This window comes from Sturnira hondurensis, unplaced genomic scaffold (assembly GCF_014824575.4).
Source record: "Sturnira hondurensis isolate 20B ecotype Veracruz unplaced genomic scaffold, ASM1482457v3 Scaffold0020879, whole genome shotgun sequence".
Lineage (NCBI taxonomy): Eukaryota > Metazoa > Chordata > Mammalia > Chiroptera > Phyllostomidae > Sturnira > Sturnira hondurensis.
This window is the reverse complement of record NW_028093510.1, coordinates 173,607-195,204: the sequence shown is the minus strand read 5'-3', so window position 1 is coordinate 195,204 and position 21,598 is coordinate 173,607. Positions and strand designations below refer to the sequence as shown.

General features: G+C 39.8%; 1 protein-coding gene across 1 annotated transcript in view; it reads right to left on the bottom strand.

The window, feature by feature from the left end:
* DEUP1 (deuterosome assembly protein 1) overlaps positions 1–9,513 on the bottom strand; it is an 81,576-nt gene extending 72,063 nt beyond the window's left edge. Inside the window, exons 1-2 of the mRNA XM_037030682.1 lie at positions 9,335–9,513; positions 8,148–8,220 (exon numbers count right to left, since the gene is read on the bottom strand). Coding sequence (XP_036886577.1) covers positions 8,148–8,194 — 47 coding nt within the window. The 5' untranslated portion in view covers positions 8,195–8,220; positions 9,335–9,513. The remainder of the gene's footprint in view (positions 1–8,147; positions 8,221–9,334) is intronic.
* Between the last annotated feature and the right edge of the window lie 12,085 nt (positions 9,514–21,598).

Here is a 21,598-nt window from a genome sequence, read left to right as displayed (position 1 = left end):
ATAACATCCATGGATCTGAATACATTAAACAGAACATTGAAATATGTAGAACAAAAGCTGCTTGAAATACAAGAAAAATTGGACAAAACCATAATTATAGTAAAGATCTTAAAACTTTTGACAAATCAAATAGACAAAAGTAAGGTAATAATGGATTTAAAAAATATAATTTTAACGTACTAACAATTAAAAGGTTTGATTATATATGTATAATCCTTTTAACCTTTTTATTTAACCAACAGAGAATATACATTTGATTTTAAATGCCCAAAGAAGATTTATAGATGTTGAGCATCCAATACATCACAGAAATAATCTTAATGAAACTGAAATATCACTTGGGCCATATGCTATAGCCATGGTGGTAGGGAGTTTAGAAAGTAATAACAAAAAAATAATTATCCCACCAGAAGTTACATTTCCTAAGCAACTCTTAAGCCAAATAAGAAATAAAAATTGAAATAGTGGCTATTTAGGAGATGCAAAAGCTATGTAGAAAATGACAGTGGGAACATGAACCCTTCAGTCCACAGTAAAGCTGTGCTAAGTAGGAACTTTAGCTGTGGCGTTTTCAGTATTTAAAGAAATCCTGATGACTTCTGGCCAAGATGGAGGTGTAGGCAGAAACCCTGTGCCTCCTCGCACAACCAAAATTAAGGACGACAAAGATTTAGAAACAAAAACACAACCAGAACAGATGGAAAACTGAACTGAATGGAAGTCTGACAACCATTCAACCAGACCAATAAGAGGGGCGAAGTCGGCAGCCAGCGGAGAGGGGTCTCTGCAGGAAAAGGCGGTGGCTGTCAGACCCGGGAGGGCAGGCAGTGTGGGGCTAGCAGACACCAGGCACGGAGAGAAAATGAGCAGACCCAGTGAGGCGCGCAAGACCACTGGCTGATCGTGGTCACACATTCGTGCCCAGACAAACCAGGCAAAAATGGGCAGCAAGATAGACTGCACAACCCAGGGCCCCAGTGCCAGGAAATAAAGCCTAAAAGAACCAATTGAAAAGGTGCCAAGAGAGACTCCAAGCCTCACAGGAGAATTTGTTGGAGAGACCCACAGGGTCCTAGGACATACACAAGCCCACCCACCCGGAAACCAGCACCAGAAGGGCCCAATTTTCTTGTGGGAAGTGGCAGAGGGGACTGAAATCTGAGAGAGCGGAACAAGTGTCATTGTTCCCTCTCTGGCCCTGCCCCCACATGTAGTGTCACAACCCAGAGACTGGGTTGACCTGACCTGGTGAACACCTAAGGCTCTGCCCCTCACATGTAACAGGTGCTACCTGACCATAAATGGCTCAACTAGAAGAACAAATCAAAGCTCCAGAGCCAATACCTTTAAGTGACCTAGAGATAGGCAACCTATCGGATACACAGTTCAAAGCACTGGTGATCTAGATGCTCACAGAATTGGTTGAATTTGGTCGCAAATTAGATGAAAAAATGAAGGCTATGCTAAGTGAAATGAAGGAAAATGCACAGGGAACCAATAGTGATGTGAAGAAAACTGGGACTCAAATCAATGGAGTGGACCAGAAGGAAGAAAAAAATTACCAAATAGAAAGGAATGAAGAAACAAGAATTCAAAAAAATGAAGAGATGCTTAGGAACCTCCAGGACATCTTTAAACACTCCAGCATCTGAATTATAGGGGTACCAGAAGGAGAAGAGGAAGAGCAACAAGTGGAAAACTTATTTGAACAAATAATAAAGGAGAACTTCCCCAGTCTGGCAAAGGAAACAGACTTCAGGAAGTCCAGGAAGCTCAGAGAGTCCCAAAGAGGGTAGACCCAAAGAGGGTAGACCCAAAGAGGAACACACTAAGGCACATCATCATTACATTACCCAAGATTAAAATGAAGGAGAGAATTCTAGAAGCAGCAAGAGATAAGGGGGCAGTCACCTACAAAGGAGTTTCCACCAGATTGTCAGCTGATTTCTCAAAAGAGACCTTACAGGCAAGAAAGGGCTGGAAAGAAGTATTGCAAGTCATGAAATGCAAGGACCTACATTCAAGATTGCTCTATTCAGCAAAGCCTTCATTTAGAATGGAAGGACAGATAAATTGCTTCTCAGATAAGGTCAAGTTCAAGAGTTCATCATCACCAAGCCCTTATTATATGAAATGTTAAAGGGACTTATCTAAGAAAAAGAAGATTAAAAATATGAACAGTGAAGGGATAGCAAACTCACAGTTATTAACAATCACACCGAAAACAAAAGCAAACTAAGCAGACACCGAAAACAGGAGTGGAGCCACAGAAATGGAGATCACATGGAGGGTTAGCAACAGGGGAGTGGGAGGAGGAGGGAGGGTAGAGAAGATACAGAGAATAAGTAGCATAGGTGGTAGGTAGAAAATAGACAGGGGGAGGGCAAGAATAGTGTGGGAAATGTAGAAGATAAAGAACTTATCAAACATGGACATGAACTAAAGGGGGGGAATGTGGGTGGGAAGAAGTTATGAAATCCAGAAATCATGAAAATAACTGAATCATATTGTTCAACTCCAAAATTAGAAAAACAAGATAAGTAAAAAAGTAAAAAAGAACAAATTAATGAGTAGACATATATGAACAACAAAAACAAAGCAAAATCTAGACATGGTTCTCTCTCTCTCTTCTTTCCCTCCGTCCCTGCCTTCCTCTCCTCCTCCTCTCTCTCCCTCTCATAAAAAATGTTTTGTTTATTAATTGAGAAGGCACCAACCAAGAAGACAGGAGACTTGCAGGTACCTCAAATCCATGTTAAGAAAGTACAGAATGCAGGCTTCTTTTGTGTCAAGGGAAGGGGGAAACAAGAGTGGCAAGAGATCATTGACTACAGAAGACATCTGGGTACCAGCAGAGGTCCGAATTAGGTTGTGCTTAGCCTGTTGACCCTAGATGGTGTGAGTCTAGTTATGCAGTTCCTGCAAACTTTTGTTAAACAATGTATATTTCCCTTACTTCCCAAGGAAGTATGGATTGTTTTGTAAAACTCAAGCCAAAAGCAGAATTTCTCTAATGATTAGCATGTCTACATGCAAGACTGAGCAGAAGCTATTGAATGAAGGCATGGAGTCAGAAAGGTGGAGCGTTTCACAATTGCCCCCTTTTTGTCATTCATTCCTCACTCTTGAGGAAAACAGGGCAACTGGGTCCAGGTTCAATTGAGAGGAAGGCCCTGGCTGGTGTAGCTCAGTGGATTGAGTGCGGGCCTGCGAACCACACGATCGCGGTTCAATTCCCAGTCAGGGCACATGCCTGGGTTGCAGGCCAGTTCCCAGCAGGAGATTCATGAGGGGCAACTATACATTGATATTTCTCTCTTTCTCTCCTTCCCTTCCCCTCTAAAGATAAATAAATAAAATATTTTTTAAAAAGATGGAGTCAGATCTGCCTGCTCATTGTGCCCTTCTCATCTGGCTCATACTATCTCACATGCCTACCTCTTCCACAATGGTGCCTGCACCTTAGAGAGGGCATTTTGAGTGTTTAAGACAAAAAAAAAAAAATAAAGAAATAAAGAGTAACTTTCATTACTGTGTTTCCCAGGACCCAAACCATGAATAGCTGGCCACTGCACAAACACTTCCTTGTCCAGCTAACAAGTGACCTAAAGTGACTCTCTTGCCTAAGAACCCCACATGCCAAGAACTCTAAGGTATGCATGGTTTGCTCAGTGAAGTGGGCGCCCAATCACTAGAGATTGTGGAAAGTGTACGCCGTGTGGGAAACACATTTTCTGAGTTTCTTTGCCATTGTGAGGGCATCAGACTCGCGGAGGGGAAAGCTTCAACTTACCCAGATGACATACGCACAGAAATAAGAACATATTGATGACCCAAACCAAATGGCAGTTGAGTGAAGTCCTGCTTAAATATACTATGGTGGATGGAGCTGGATTAACCAAGCAGCCCTTTTGGGTTTCCCATAGCTCCAAGTATTCAATTTACAGTCATGTTTACCCATCTAGTTCTCTCATTAGGAGCAGACGGTTGCATGTTATAAGAACATAAGGCTGGCAAAAGTGTGGCAACAAGGGGTATTTTTGCAAAAACAGGATGGATTTTATCCACATGTGCCACACTCTGATACTCAGGTTCAGTCATTTTTAGCGTGTCACGCAATTTTGATGACAGACATATTTCCAGCAATTTCACATACATTTCTGGAACACTGATAATACATACTGTAAAACATGAAGAATGCTCAATGTTATTTTTTATTTGACAATGCTTGCCATTTAATTTCAACACACCAAAATCAGCCTGATTAGTTTGATCTTTGTCATTTGTAAGGAGAGAGACCAAATCTTTTGAGGTGTTCCAGGGCCCTTCTTGAAAACCTTCAGCTATTCCCAGGTCAAGACTCCATTTCTAATTTAAATTTTACAAAGTTTTAAATTTGGGGAAGTTTTTCAAAATATACGAAAAGTGTGGAAATGGGTCTTTTTTAAATGCCAGTGAGGGAGATCCTTTATTCATGCTAGAATTAGTTATGTTCTGGGCATACACTCTAAAAACAAATAAAAAGGACCAAGTCACTTAAAGTATGACTAAATAATACTTAGTTACTATTGGAAGGAGTTTAGATTGATTATTATGGCACAAATACAAACACCTACATTTGGGAGAAATCATGGACAAATTAAAATCAAACCTTGTCTGTAGCCCAGATGTCAGAGAATAATGATTCGCCTGCATTATAAATGTCCTGTGTAAAAGCTAGCAGCTTCGGCCTTCACACTTTCTGTCCCTGCTGTCTGGAACTTTCTTCACCCAGATATAATCTCTGCTCAAATGGCACCTTACCAGGAATCCCAGTCTGATCACCCCATTCACACTCTATTCCTCTCTTCCTTAGCTTACTTTATTTTGTTTGTATCACTGTATGAAACATGTTTATTTCTCCTACTGTCTCTCTCACTGACTGTCAGCCCCTGGGAACAGTGGTCTCTGTTTTATTCACTGCTATCTTCCTGGTGCTTTCACCAATAACAGGGTCATGGCAGACTTTAGGTAAATGTTTGTTAAATGAAAGTTGCTCCACAAAACATTATTGTATATGTCGGTGGCAGGTTTTGATAAGCACATAACCAATCCCTGGCGAATGATGTTAGACTGTCTTCATGATCTAGATTTTTACACATTTCTCAATAGCATATGAGACTGAGGCAAAGCTGACCTGGCTCTGTGCTTTGGAGAGCATGGTGGACAATGTCTGGTCCTGTGTCTGCTGTGAGAGTGGAGCACTTCCTCATGGAAACTTCCAGTAATTCTCATTCATGTTGGGTTTGTAATTATGTTGTACCCAAACAGACTCTATGGTTTTCTACCAAACTCCAAGTTCTTTAAGACCTGTTTCTTAATGATCTTTGCATGATCCATAGTGGTCAATGTTGTGCCTGGCATACATTCAGTACTCCATACTTTTTTCCCAAAAGAATGAATGAAGAGGAAGAGAAGGGAGGTGATATCTGGTACCCAGCCTTAGGTTTGAGACCTTCAACCTGCACCTTAGCTTTCTGTGCCTGTGCCAAGGACCTAATGCCTGCTCAATCTAGAATCCTATCAAGATACTAGGCAGGCTGCTCCCACATCGCACTGCCATCCATCTCCAGTGCTGCAAAGAATGCTGGGATTGGAGCCAGACATATCTGAATCCTACCTCCTCCACTAACCAGCTGTATATTAAGTGCAAGTTCCTGCTTTATTTTTCTTTTTTTCCTACCTTTCGGAGCTCAAGGTAGCAGAGGCTGCTAATTGTCCACCAACATCCGTTTTTTTCCCTTTTGTTATAAGATTCTGAGCTTTACCTGGCCATATGGCTGTCTAGTTAGAGACCAGGTTTCCCAGCCTTCCTCACAGTGACCATAGCTCTGGGACTCAGTGTTGGGAACCGCTCTGCCTGGTTTCAGGAGTTGTAACCACCCCCCCGTGAATAAGGCTGAGTGAGTGACCTTTGGATTGTGAGACTCTAAGGAGACAAAGTTTATCTCCCTGGCAGGAGTGCTGCTTCTGCTTCATCTATCTCTTGCCCCCAACACTTGGTCATTTAGTCAATGATGGGTACAACCCCTCAGAGGAGGGGGCAACCTAAGCCAGACATAACCACTTGGGAGGCCCTCAAGGAAGGACTCAGGGGGCTGCAGCAAAGAGGGGGTGATAGACCTTAGCCCCCCAGCTATTCTGACATAGCCCAAGTCCCCATTTCCGTCTGGGAGAAGCACTTCCTGGCTCTAATCCACTTAAGCCTAAAAACCTATGATGGGGAAGGCGGTGCAGCCCTTTGCTGGCTCGAGCAAGTTCTGGGGCAATTGGGCATAAGAAAAAATTCGTAAAGTCCTGTGAAGCCTGCTTTGCTAAGAGTGTTTTCATTCATATGATAAGGGTCCAAGCAGGAAATGAGTATGTCTCCCAAAGTTTTTGCAACCCCCTTACCTGACAGACACTGACTCAGACTAAGGCCTCAGATTTCTTTGAAATGTTATCTATTGTTTGATCCTTGCTGCCTGACATTGATTGATGAGCTTTACCTATATTCCTGTGTGTTACAAACCTAGTAAAAGCCCTTAAGGAAGGGGCTCTTGGTTTTTCTCCTTTGAGAGATTGACCACCTCTCCTCCCCAAGCAGATCATCTCTTGGCAGTTTTATTTTCATCTGTGGTGAACAGGAGGACTTGCGGGCAAAGTTTCCCCAACAACTCAGTTCTGGCTAATGGGAAGTGAACTGAAGTCAGGCCTGCCACTTCAAGGTCACACTTCTAAAAGGAATGGTCCTACTCTCTCCTCTTGCCCTTCCCCCCTTTCTTCCAGCAGGAGAATGGCCCATGATGATGGGAGCTGAAGCCATCACTTTGGACCCGGAGAGGGGAATCCTGTAGTGAGGGGGACAGAGCTGCTCTGCCACCCTTGGTCTGCTTATACATGACACAGACTTGGACTTGCATATGACACAGAGATACACTTCAATCTCATTTAAACCACTGCATTTTGGGATCTTTTGGTAACAAGAGCTCAGACTATATTCTAAATAGTATGTCCAAGTTCTTAGTTACAAAATGACAGTAATGCCTAGTAGGACAGGGGAGTATGCAGTAGGCCTTAAAAAAGTGATAGCTAGAGTTATCCAGACTTGTGCAGCTTTCTGACGGCCGGATGTCAAACTCATGGTCTGAGTGGAAAAACTGAAAGTGAATTACCTAAAGTGGCCTGACTAGTACAAAATCAGTCACAGTCAAAATAGGCACCTCCCCTCCCTGTGGTCCTGCCCCTCCCCCCACCCTCATTTATCTCTGGGGTCAGCCAGGGAGGGGCCAGTTAGCTAATGAAGCAATAGAAAGAGAAACCTTTGTGGTGCAGGTGGCAGGGAAGGGGGGAAGGGACAGATATTTGTGAAAAGGAATTTAATTTTTTATGATGGCAAATACTATATAAATTATGCTTCGTATCTCTTCATGAAACTTTTGGTAAATGTTACAGTTCTTGTTGCTGTTTCGAGAAGCTAAATTGGTTCTGAAGCTATGTCTGCGTTGTGTTCAGCCTTAAGGAGCAGTGCGGAGGTGCTCAGACACTTGGTAGAACAAGAAAAGATCTAGCTGGCCCTGGCTGGGTGGCTCAGTTCGTTGGAGCACCATCTGGTACACCTAAAAGGTCACATGTTCTATTCTTGCTCAAGGCACATATGTAGGTTGTGGGTTCCATCCCCAGTCGGGATGTATGTGGGAGGTAACCAATATTTCTCTCTCTTTCTCAAATCAATGAACAAACATATCCTTGGGTGAGGATGAAAAGAAAAGAAAAGGAGAGAAAAGAGGAGAGAAAAGAAAAAGAAGCAAGCTGGTCAAGAGCTGCAACACTGTGAAAACCCAAGAGCACATAGGGCCTGTGTGTGCATCCTTCACCCTAAAACACTAAAAAAAAAACACCCCTCACTGAAAGTTGGAAAATGGTGATTTTTCAATTGTAGATCTATAGTCAGAGTTGGAGACTTAAGCTACACATTCTTCAAGTCACCTGGAATTCCCCCCACCCTCTTCACCAGAAATAACTGGCATATCCTTCTATTAATACTAAATTTCAAAATTCATGCATGATCAGTGAGTTTTGAGCATAGTTAAGTACCAACTTATTAAACAGAAATTTTCTTCACTTACCCCACTGTATTCTGGGCTTGGTTCTCCATGTCGAAAAACTGCTGCATCTGGTTTATATTTCTTGATTTTTAACCTGTAAGGGGGAAAAATGGTCTAGATTCCTAAAATGCTAACATTACTAAACCTATAAAACTAGAAAATTTTGCTTCTGTCAAATCATTTAGTAAGAGTTTTTCTGAGTGAACTGGCTTTTGGTTCTACAAAAATGTAGAAACTTTGACATGTGTGCGCATATGCGTGTGTCTCCCCATGCATTTATGACATTGGCTTAGCCGATATGTTACTTATTTGTTAGAACATTCACTCGCTGTATACAGATCAGCAGCTTGGTGCCAGGTGCACGAGATAAGCACAATAGAATTCCTATTCAAGAGAAGTTCCAGCTAAATGCTCTCAAACTTTTCTGTTTTGTGGGTCCATTATAAAGGTTTGCCTTTTTTTACGTAAATTATTTACTTAGCTCTATCTGGGTTTTGTTAGAGACTTAGGACAAAAAGACTAAGAATTTCCTAAATATAGAAATCTTACAATACTTCAGAAGGCTCTGTGGGCGCCTGCTCAGCCTTTTGACAAAACAGGGGTGTTAGTATTTGCCTACGTAAAACAAACAAACAAAAACCTTTTCCCTAGCAGCAAAGTTTTAATTGAAAAGCAGTTGTGAAAATAATTGGACAAAGTATTGAGAAGGAATTCAACTCCTCTGAATTAATGAATAAAAGTCAACTAAATAGCATTCACGATGGTAGAAAGAGGAGGAAGGCGACCAACCCCTGCGCTCCTGTCCCTCTGCAATCAAAGGATCTGAAAGAGACCCTGGAATAGTGTGTGTTGAAGAAGGGCAAGGAGCAGGGGTGCAGAACAATGCGCAGATGAATATATTATTTTGTAGGTTCTCAGTTCCTCACTTAAACCTCAGGGAAACTGAGGCACAGCGAAGCTAGGTGATTTGTCCAAGGCTACACTGCTAGAACCTCTGTTGCACATTCTGCAAGGATCACCCTGGCCTCCCGGGCTCCCTCCACCCTCCTTCGCGCGCCCCAGCTTCCTACCTTGATTTGCGTAGGGTTCAAGGCCAGCCACCAAGGGGCAACCTGCTAGTTGGGGTCCCCCGCCCCTTCGGGGCAAGTTTGGTGGATGGGGCCAGGGTTTGGGAGAGAGGTGGGGCAGGGGAGGCCAGAGCGGGTTACCTGTGCCGCACAGCACCACACTCCCTGCAGAGGTCTGATGCCCGAAGAACAGGATCGCCAGGGTCACCCCCAGCGCGTCCGCCCCTGTGGCCCCGCCGCTGGCTGCCGCGCTCCCGCCGCTTGAACCTCCCTGCAGCCGGGCCTCGGCGGTTCCCGCCTCACCCTTGGTGCGTGGCGCCCAGCAGCCATCGCCCATTGGTTGCCATGGGGACGCGGACGCCGGGTGCACAGTGGGGTAGGGTTTGGGTAGATCGGCGGGAGGTAATGGCGGGAGCCTCCACCCAGTTGCTCCCATGCTGCAGGAACTTCACCTCCGAGAGCGTGGTATCGCTGGCCCGCAGTTCCCGTCTAGTGTCTGCTCGCTAGACTGGACGGAGGGCTCCGTTCTGAGTCCTTTTCTATTTGTGCCTCCCACGCCCAACACGGTGTCCCGCACACAGCAAGGGTCCCAGAAATATTTGTTGAATGAACGAACGAAATAACAAACAAGTAAACAGAGGGGGGTTTCTAAAACACCTCCGACCCTCCTTCCTCTCACCCACATTTGAAATGGTATGAAAGAAAAAAAAAACTTGGAGTAAAGAGAGCTGCCTTTCAATTCACCAAAGTGCCTTCCTGTTGGGAAGAGCTGGTTTTCTTTTAACTGTATCGTTCAGTGCACAGCTACTCCGGTCGCGATAGCAGCAAAACTGTACTTTTCTTCCCCGCACAACTGTACCTGCCTTTCCCATACAGCAGCACACTGGGTCGTTAGAACAGGCCTGAGAGTTGGGCGCCTTAGGTGGAGCAGTCTTGCCTCCCTTTTAGGGAGAAGGAAATAGCTCCTTAGTGGGATGGAACCCAGAGTGACTGATTCTAAATTCTTTCCATTTTCGTCAAATTCCAAGAATGATTGATGACAGAAGCTGTCTCATAGTCCTGATTTCAAAGAAATGATAGGAAAGAATATGTACATGTGCGTGTATTTGTGTGTATTACATATATTGAGTGATATTTTTAAGCATTAGAATTTTGTATAATATTTGGAAAATAGTCTCCCATCTATTTTAGGAACAGAATTCCTTCTCAATGCATACAATCAATTAATTTCTAATTCCTAAAATCTTTCATTTGTACTCCACGCTCATACCATCAACAGTTTGCTATGTCAATATGACATCAATTCAAAACCAGCAGCCGATCCCTCCATTCTGATTTCACCGGAGTTGCAAAAAAAAAATTGCTATTTCTTGACAAATTAATTTTATAGGTGAATTGTGTAAAAGCAACCCAGGTTATTAGTTCTAATAAGTGTTTCTCAGATCTTGTATTATGATTGAAGAGAGTAATCATTTTACCTTAACTTGAAACTTTCAATTATTCTGAAAACTTTATTCTTATTCTTTATTCTTGTTTAAATTGAATGGGTCAATGTACTTATTCTGACCTGAGGTAGGGAAAATGGAACTAGGAACAAAATTTAATGAAGTCTCAGGATGCTCAACATCATTCCCACTGTTAGCTCTTTACTGTTGGTAGGTACTTCCACGTCCCTTAGTTCCTTAAATGTTTAGACGTGCCATGTGACTCTAGAATCACCCGTGTTATAGCTCCTTTTAGTAGATTAGGAACTTAATGGTTAGAGAGAATAAAGAATTTGTCAAAGATGGCACATCTCGTTCAAGTGCAGTTAAGAACCTAGATCATCTTACTCCAAGTTCAGTGCTCTTCAGACTCTCAGATGTAATGCTGAGTAGGTTTCTTTGGCAGTCAGAATCTTTCATAGGTAACTATAGATGTATCTAAAGCTACATTTTTCACAAGAAAGAATGGGTGTGGGCAGGGCTTTCAAAGCCTAAGTATGTAAGAGAACACATATGGTGACGGAGTTTAAGAAAAATTATTTATTTATTTATTTATTATTTTACTTTTATTATTTTTATTATTTTTAAAATTTATTTAATTATTTCTCAAGTACAGTTTTCTGTCTATTACTCCCATTCCAACCCACCCCTCCATGCTCCTCCTCCCTCCCATTTCCACCCTTCTTAGTTGTTGTCCATGTGTCCTTTATATTTGTTCCTCTAAATCCCTCCCTTATTTCCCCTGAAATTCCCTCCCCTCTCCCCTCTGGTCAAATACAGAGCAGACCTTCCCCACCTCCCCTTCGATTTAATAGAAATGAAGGCTTTCACTTCAGGATGAAAATTAAGGCTCAAAATGCAAAGGTCTGCCTAGATCCTCACCCCTGCAGTAATGTCAAAGAGGACTTTACCTTGAAATGTGCCTGTTATTAGATCTTTTGGGGTGAAATTACTGAAGAGAGCAGGAGTGTGACCAGGGTGCTGGTGAGAACTCAGTCCCGAACAGGAGCTGGAGGCTCAGCAAAGTTTGGATAAGATATAAGATATAGTCAGAAATGATTATTTTTGATATATAAATGATTATTCTGATTATTTCTGAAAAAAATAATTTTTGTTATATAGAAGATATGACCAAAAAAGTGTATGAGGCATATATGACTGAGGAATAAGGAAAACCAGCAGGAATAGAGCACAGAAGTTTCTGATATTGGATCAGATTATAAAAAACTATGGCTAGTATGTTTAAAGCAATAAAACCCAAGATTGTCTTTCACCGCCTGGCTTATTTCGCTCAGCATAATGCTTTCCAGTTCCATCCATGATGTTGCAAAGGGTAGGGTCCAGAGGGGAGAGGGGAGAGAATTATAGGGGAAAAGGGGATGGACTCACATGAACAAGTATAAAGGACACATGGACAATAACTAAGGGTGGGGGGTGGAAAGGGGACGGAGGTGGGGAGCATGGGGCGGGGGGGCGGGCAGGGTTGGGAATATAAGACAGAAACCTGTACGTGAACAAGAATTAAATAAAAATTATATTTAAAAAATAATAAATAAAAAAAAAGAAAAAAAAAGACACCTGGACAAACCCAAGGCTGGGGGGAGGGGTGGTGAAAGCAAGGGAGGGAGGTGAGTTTGGCTGGGGTGGGGGGAGTGGTGGAGGGAAACTGCAGACAACTGTAATTGAACAAAAATAAAATAATTAAAAATAAAAAATAAAGCAACTCTAAAAAAAAAACCCAAGATTGAAAAAATCTGCCAGGACCACTAAATATTAAAAAAACAACTTAGCATATTTGAAAATAAACCAGTGGAAATTTTAAAACCAAGAGTTACTAAAACCCAGAATAAAGAACACAACAAATATGTATAACAGTTAACTTGATACAGATGTGGAGAGAATTCATGACCTGGAAAACAGGTCAAAAGAAAATGTCCAGAGTGTAGAGAAAGACAAGATAATGAAATAATGAAAATATTTTAATATTAAGGTTTTTACAACATTAGTGTTATTTAGTAGAATTATTTGTTGTTAAGAAAATAAAAATAGATGATATGTATGAAAGTAGTATGGTACCCTGGCATAGAGTGGGTACTCAAGAACTATTTGTCTAGTTTAAAATTTTTTAAAAGTATGGCTATTTTGCAAATCATCTTTGTCATTTTTTATAATTTCCATTTCTCTGCCAAAATGTTCAAGCTTTTCTTTTAATTTTTAAAACATATATATCATAGTTATTTTCTATTTTGTGTTTTATGGTTCCAATCTCTGAAATGTTTGGGATGTATTGCCTCTATTTCTTACTAATGTCATGTTGTCTTGTTTTCTTGTATTTTACAGTTTTTGCCTATGAGATAATTTGGGGGGTGGGTAACATTATTTCCAACATATTTGAAGCTAGGATTGAGGTTAGCGTCTTCCAGAGAACATTTACATTTGCTTTTGAGAGTTGCCTCAGGGCCTGACCAACCCCAAAGCACTTTACATTAAACTCTTCACAGGATATTGTTTTCAGACAGTGCAGGTAATATGAACCAATGAAAAACAAATGTTAGGGACAACCTATGGTACAAAATTTCCAGAGAAAGGATTTTCCTTCACCCAGTGCCAAAGTCAGGATGAGCATCTTTTTTTTTTGCGATTTCATTTTTATGAATTAAAAAAATTAAGCTTTTTATTTTTAGGACAGTTTTAGATTTATAGAAAAATTGTGAAGATAATAAAGAGAGTTCCTATACACCCCACATCTAGTAGCCGTTATTATCAACATCTTACCTTATTGGTATGGTTTACTCATCACAATTAATAACCTATGCTGACACATTGTTAGTAACTAAAGCCCGTTCTTTATTCAGGTTTCCTTAACTCTTTTTGTTGTTGTTGCAGGATCCCATTCAGTATACATGTTGCATTTAGTTATCACGTCTTCATAGCCATATCTTGGCTGTGACATTTCTAAGAATTTTCTTGCTTTTGACGATCTTGACACTTTTGAGAGGTGCTGGTCAGATAATTTGTAGAATGTTCCTCAGTTAGAATTTGGTGTTTTTCTCATGATTAGACTGATTAAGCATTCAAGGGAAGAAGATGACAGAAATAAACTTGTACTTTGGTCATAGTATATCAAGTGTACATTCTACCAACATGGCTTATGACTGTTGATCTTGGTCCCCTGGTTGAGAGAGAGCTGGTCAGGTCTCTCCACTGTGAAGTTCCTCCCCCTCCCCTTTCCATCCTGTTCTCTTCAGATGGAAGTCATTGTGTGCCGCCCACACATACAGAGTGGGGAGTTATGCTCCATCACCATTTTAAGGGTAGAGTGTGTATATAAATTATTTGGAATTCTTTTGCATGGAAAATTTGTCTCTTCCCTCCCATTTATTTATATCAGTATGGATTCATGGATATTTATTACTTTGAATTATAATTGACAGCTACTTGATTTTGTTTCTCAAATTGTTCCAGCTTTGGCCATTGTGAGCTCCTTTCAGTTAACTCTTTGCCATCCATATACTCATAATAGTGGGTTTTAGTTTTTTTGAGCACTTTATTATTTTTTGGCATTATAAGACATCCCAGACTCATCTTGCACGTGTATAATTTTTGCTTTAGTCCAAGAATCAGCTATTTCTCCAAATCAATTAGAAAACAAGATCTGAATATTAAGTGTGTTCACTGCTACTGTTTGTCATTGATTTTAGACCGTCCTCGCTTACAAAGCAAGGAAATATGTGTCCATACTAACCCAGTTGTCTCTTGATTAGGCTAAATAGGAGTTCCCACTGTAATCTCCACCTCTAAGCTTTTATGCAAATAGATTATTCTAGCTTCCTTCCATTGTAAACTCCTACTCCAACAGTAAAAAACTGGCTCCCACTATCTACTATCTAATTTACGTCATTATCCAATTGCAGTGTGTAGGTACAGGAGTATTAGAATTGTTAACTTGTGCCCTCTGGGAAATGACTTTATCAATTTGAATACAGCTCTTATATGCAGTTAATATTACCTGTTGTAAAGATTCTATTCATTTCTAAAGTTATTTAGGTCAGTTCCTCTTCTCCCCACCCCATTCAGTAAGGTTATTTCATATATTTGTAATACCCTTAGATTCATTTGTCACAATCTGCCTGCCATCCTGGGATCCTCCAACCTCCTAAGTAATGTTTTTAAAATGTGAATACCGTAAGGCTCACTCTCTGTGCCTCACTTTCTCTTATAGTGAGGATGGATAGCCTTTGGAGATCCCAGTTTCACACAGAAGTCTTCTGTTGGAATCCTCCCCTGGGCTGGTCTTGGGCTTCCCACCCTGTTGCCCATCTGCAGGTAGCCATCATGGTCTAAACAGAAACACTCAGGGTAAAGCTACTTTTATCATTCACCTCCTTGTTAGCATCCTTGCTTTCACTGGGTTTTGAAATCTATCGGTTTCATTCTTTCATTCTAAGTCAAAAACTATTTATATTTTGTATAATAATTTTTGTTTAATGAGTGTTGTTCAGGGTATCTAATCAAACAAGACATCAGAAATGAGACTCCTTTCTATATTATTTAAAAACTTTTTGTATTCCATTATATATAAATGTCTTTTAAGTTCCTCAGCTCTATACTTTTGGGAAGAGAAAGGGTGACAGTAATGAATGGGTTAAATAAATAATGCTTCCAGATCCAACTCCCATCTGCTATGTATTGCGATATTACTGAAAAACCGGCATGATATTCCTCTGTATAAAATAAGAGAATATGGCTTTATTTATAACACAAAATTTTATATGAGGAAATTCTGTTATTGTTACTTTGTTGATGTTTAATTTAATTGAAATGATTTCTGTGATTTGAGAATTAGTTCCTGTGCATCTCCAAGTGTCATGTTTTCTGATCATCCTATAAACAATGGTTAACATGCAGATGCTGAATAAAAACCGAGCTAGAGATATACGACAAAGCACTTTAAACAAATATTAATGAACAAACATTCTGTTATCACCATGAGAGACTCCAGCGCCATCTGTTTTAGGGAGATACCAGTGTTTTTTCCATTTTAATGTCACCCTTCAGTGACTGTGTGGAACAACACGCAGGGTGAGAGAAATGACTTGCAGGACCCTCATTACTGAGGTTTGTGTTGCAGGATCACTCACCGTGTCGCCACCATTATGCCTCTTTCTGTTCCTGGTGGAAAGCCTTCTAACACTGTTGTTGGTGCTACTTAATGAGCTGTTATGCCCAAAAGAAAACATTTGTTTTCTTTTTCTTTCCTCGGGCTCAAATTATGAAAATTCTTAGATATGTCTCAGAAAAGGCAGCAGTGAAATGTGTGCCGTGAACTCAAGTTCACAGTGTCCTCATTATGGTGTGGTTGACGCCCAGATGGTTGCATTCTACAGTGTGATGATGTTGTATAAGGCTTGTTAGAAAACAACTTTTGACAATTTAAGGGAGTTATTGTCTCTTCAAAATAAATTTACATTATCCTGATGGAACAATCTGGGATGTCACCTGGAAAATATACTCACTTTCAGTCTGTGGTGACCTCAACATCTAGAAATCCACATTATCTCTGAAAGTTTTTAAATTGCTTTGTGAGGAAGGCATCAATTCCATTATCCTGGTGTTGCATTAAAATTCATTATGCACTCCTATTTCTGAACTGACTGGGAGAATTTTCTCAGCTTTACATAAATCCTTAGATCGTAGAGACTGATAATCACTGTGAGAGGGAACCACACTTTCTTTTCTTTTTGTTTTCATAAATGTTTTGGTTGCATTTTCTCACTTTAATTGGGTATAAGTCACTTACTCATTGATCACTGAATTAAGACTGTAAGTCATGAAGGAAAGGGAAATTTTCATTCTTATGAAAAAAAATCTAGTACTATGTAATCCTTTCTAGGCAGGAAAAACATATAACCTCAATGTTCATTATTTTAAACTGTGGAATTCTTCTCTTGAGCCCTCCTTTTTCTTTGGGCACACAATATGAGAAATCAACTATATAAATGATTTATATCCAAGAAAGTCAATAGAGCATTATAGAAAGAATATGAGCTTTGAATAGAGTTTGAATCCCAACTCTACTGTTTAATAACTATACAACTGTAGCTAACTTATTTAATTCTATTAAATATTGGTTTCCTCTTTTCTATAGTGGGAAATAGTACTACTTACAAGGCTGTAGCAAATATTAAGTCGGTGTATAATGCACTTATCATATAGTAGGTACCCAATGATCATTGGAATTAACATCATTATATTATTGTTACTAGTATTATCACTGTAATTATTATTTGTTACCAAACTATCATGCTATGTTGACAATATCAGACAGAAAAAATATATGGCCACTTTCAGAAACAGATTATCTTGAAGAAGTTACAATATAAAGAGCTCAGACATAGAACACTTGAATGATAATTAAGTAGTGATAAAGAGGGAAGGAGAAGATAATTGAAGTCATTGGTTGCTAAGGATTTTTTCCCCAATTAATAGTCAAGCCCATCTTTCTTTCTGCAGCATAAAATTCCATTGTGTATATGTACCATAGTTTTTTGATCCATTCATTTACTGACAGGCACCTAGGTTGCTTCCAACTCTTGGCTATTGTAAATTGTGCTGCTATGAACATTGGGGTGCATAGGTTCTTTGGGATTGGTGTTTTAGGGTTCTTAGGATACAATCCTAGCAGTGGAATTGCTGGGTCAAAAGGCAAGTCCAATTTTAGTTTTCTGAGAAAATTCCATACTGTTTTCCATAATGGTTGTACCAGTCTGCAATCCCACCAACAGTGGACCAGAGTCCCCTTTTCCCCACACCCTCTCCAACATTTGTTGTTTATTGCTTTGTTTATGATAGCCATTCTGACCGGTGTAAAGTGGTATCTCATTGTAGTTTTAATTTGCATCTCTCTGATAGCTAGTGATATTGAGCATCTTTTCATGTGCCTCTGGATCCTCTGTATATCCTCCTTGCAGAAGAAGTCCTACCTTTTGCAACAACATGGAAGGAACTGGAAAGCATTATGCTGAGTGAAATAAGCCAGGTGTTGAAGGACAAATACCATATGATCTCACCTTTAACAGGAAGCTAAACAACAAAACAAACAAGCAAGCAAAATATAACCAAAGACACTTAAATAGAGAACAGGCTGACAGTGACCACAGGGGAGAGGGGAGGGAATTTCAGGGGAAATAGGGGAGGGATTTAGAGGAACCTATAGAAAGGATACATGGACAACTGAGAAGGGTGGAAATGGGAGGGAGGGGGGAAGATGGGGGGTGGGATGGGATGGGAGTAATAGACAGAAAACTGCACTTGAAAAATAATTAAATAAAAAAATTGGATAAAAAAAATAGTCAAGCCCACTTCTGGGAATATAGCCTAAGAATCCCAAAACACCAATTCAAAAGAATATAAGCACCCCTATGTTCATACTAGTGTTATTTACAGTACAAGATCCGGAAACAGCACAAATACCCATCAGTAGATGAGTGGATAAAAAAGCTGTGTTACATTTACACAGTGGAATACTATGCAGTCGCAAAACAGAAGGAATTCTTACCATTTGCAACAGCATAGATGGACCTGGAGATAATTATGCTAAGTGAAATAAGCCAGTCAATGAAAGAAAAATACCATATGCTCTTGCTTATATGTGAAATATAATGAATAAAATAAACTGATAAACAAAATAACAAAATAGAACAGAGGCATGGATACATGGAACAGACCAACAACTATCAGAGAGGAGCAGGGAGGACAGGACTAGATTAAAGAAGGTGAAGGGATTAGCCAAAGAACAAGTATACATAACCTGTGGACACAGACAACAGTGTGGTGATGGCCTGAGACATGGGGAGTGAGGGCTGGATGGAGATGGGCAAAGGGGGGAAATGGGAACATTTGTAATAGTGTACACAATAAAAATAAAGAAAAAATATGTCACACATGGCAAAAAAGTCAATCTCATGGGGCTAAATACTTTATACATATCCAAATTTCATTTGTTCCATTATTCATTCATTCAAAAAACTCCACACTTGTATTGTATGAACCATCTGCTAGCCATTGTAGAGGAAAGACCAACGCACAGGAGAATGCAAAGAAAATTTTATCTGAAATAAACAAGGTGCTTTTTGAAACCATAAACAAAAGTTGCCCATCCTCACCAAGAGATAAGGACTACAAATTGATAAAAATATCAGGTACTTTCATAGGATTGAGAAAAATTAGAGATATTTCAAATTGGTAAAAATACACAGACACTTATCCACCATTTAGGAGAACATTAACTGTGGCATTATTTGGGAGAGGTAATTTGAAAATATCTAAATTTAAAATATCCATAGCCAGAAATTCCAATTTTAAGAATTTATCATATAGAAATAATATGTTTAGAACATAAGGATATACATACAAAAAGTCTGGCTGCAACATTGTTTATAACTGCAAAAAAGGAACAGGGAGAACAACATAAAATATTAGTCATGTACTGCTGTGTAACAAATTATCCCTAAAACTGGTTGTTCAAAAAAACCAAACATTTATTATCTTAAAATATTTTATGGATCATGAATTTGCTTGTGGCATACCTAGGTATTTTGTCTCTCAGGTGCTTACAGTCAAAATATATTCGTCTTATTTGTTTAGTTTTTCTTTTGTTTCCCTTGTCAGACATAACGTATCAGAAAAAATAAATATTGCCACAAGAAGTGTCTGACATGTTCCTACCTATGTTTCCTTCTAGTATTTTTATGCCTATCATTTATGCTACTTATTCTTTGTACCTTTTCTCCCTTTCTCCCTGTCCCACTCCCCTACTGATAACCCCCCATGTGATCTCCATTTCTGTGATTCTGTTCCTGTTCTACTTGTTTGCTTAGCTTGGTTTTTTTTTTTTAGGTTCGGTTTTTAATAGGTGTGAGTTTGTTGTCATTTTACTGTTCATACTTTTAATCTTCTTTTTCTTAGATGAGACCCATTAACATTTCATATAATGAGGGCTTGGTGATGATGAGCTCCTTTAACTTGGTCTTACCTGGGAAGCACTTTATCTGCCCTTACATTCTAAATGATAGCTTGGCTGGATATAGCAATCTTGGACGTTGGTCCTTGCTTTCCTTGACTTCGAATATCTCTTTTTCAACCCCTTGTTGCCTGCAAGGTTTCTTTTGAGAAATCAGCTGATGGTCTTAGGGATACTCCTTTGTAGGTAACTGTTTCCTTTTCTCTTGCTGCTTTTAAGATTCTCTCCTTATCTTTAATCTTGGGCAATGTAATTATAATGTGCCTTGGTGTGTTCCTCCTTGGGTCCAACTTCTTTGGGACTCTCTGATCTTCCTGGACTTCCTGAAAGTCTATTTCCTTTGCCTGATTGGGGAAGTTCTCCTTCGTTATGTTTTTAAATAAGTTTTCAATTTCTTGGTCTTCCTTTTCTCCTTTTGGCACCCCTATGATTTGGATGTTGGGACATTTAAAGTTGTCCCAGAGGTTCCTAAGCCTCTCCTCCTTTTTTAAAAATATTTTATTTACATTTTTAGAGAGAGTAGAAGGGAAGGAGAGAGAGAGAAAGAGAAAGAGAGAAACATCAGTGCGTGGTTGCCTCTCATGCACCCCCATTGCGGAACTGGCCTGCAACCTGGGCATGTGCCCTGACTGGGAATCGAACCAGTGCCCCTTTGGTTCGCAGGCTGGCACTCAATCCACTGAGCCACACCAGCCAGGACTAAATTATATTTTATTTATTATGCTATTACAGTCCCAATTCCCCCGTTTTGCCTCCCTCCCCTTTCACCCCCCACACTCTCTGGCAATCCCCTCACCATTGTTCATGTCCATGGGACATGCATATGTGTTCCTTGGCTATTCCATTTCCTACTGTATTTTACATCCCCATTGCTATTCTGTAACTACCTATTTGGACTTCTTAATCCCCTCACCTCTTCACCCATTCCCCCATATCCCCTGACATCTGGCAACTATAAAGACACTCTTCACAGCCATGATTCTGTCTCTGTTCTTCTTGTTTGCTTAGTTTGTTTTTTAGATTCAATTGTTTATAGGTATTTTTTGCCATTTTATTGTTCATAGTTTTGATCTTTTTCTTAAATAATTCTCTTTAACATTTCATATAATAGTGGTTTGGTAATGATGAACTCCTCTAGGTTTTTTCCTATCTGGGACGCTCTTTATCTGCTTTTTTATTCTAAACATCTTTGCTGAGTAGAGCACTCTCAATTGTAGGTCCCCACTTTTCATGACTTGGGGTATTTCTTGACAATCCCTTCTAGCCTGTGAAGTTTCTTTTGAGAATTTGGTTGACATTCTTGTAGAAGCTCCCCTGTAGGTAATTAACTTCTTTTACTGCTTTTAAGATTCTCTTCTAATCTTTAACCTTTGGCATTTTAGTTATCATGTGCCTTGGAGTGGGCATCTTTGCATCCATCTTGTTTGGAATTCTCTGTGCTTCCTGGACTTGCATGTCTATTTCCTTCACCATATTAGGGAAGTTTTCTTTCATTATTTTTTTCAAATAGATTTCCAATTTCTTGCTCATTCTCTTCTCCACCTGGCACCTCTGTGATGTGAATGTTGGACCTCTTGAAGTTGTCCCAGAAGCTGCTTATACTATCTTCCTGTTTTGGGATTCTTTTTTCTTCTTGTTGTTCTCATTGGTTGTTTTTTGCTTTCTGTGTTCTAAATCATTGATTTAATTCTTAGCTTCATCCACATGACTGTTGTTTCCCTGTAAATTGTTCTTTACTTCAATTAGTGTATGCCTTGTTTCTGATTGGATCTATTTTATGCTGTTGAGGTCTTCATTAAGTTCTTTGAGCATCGTTATAATCAGTGTTTTGAACTCTGCATCTGATAGATGGCTTATCTCCATTTTGTTTAGCTCTTTTTTCTGGAGTTTTGTTCTGTT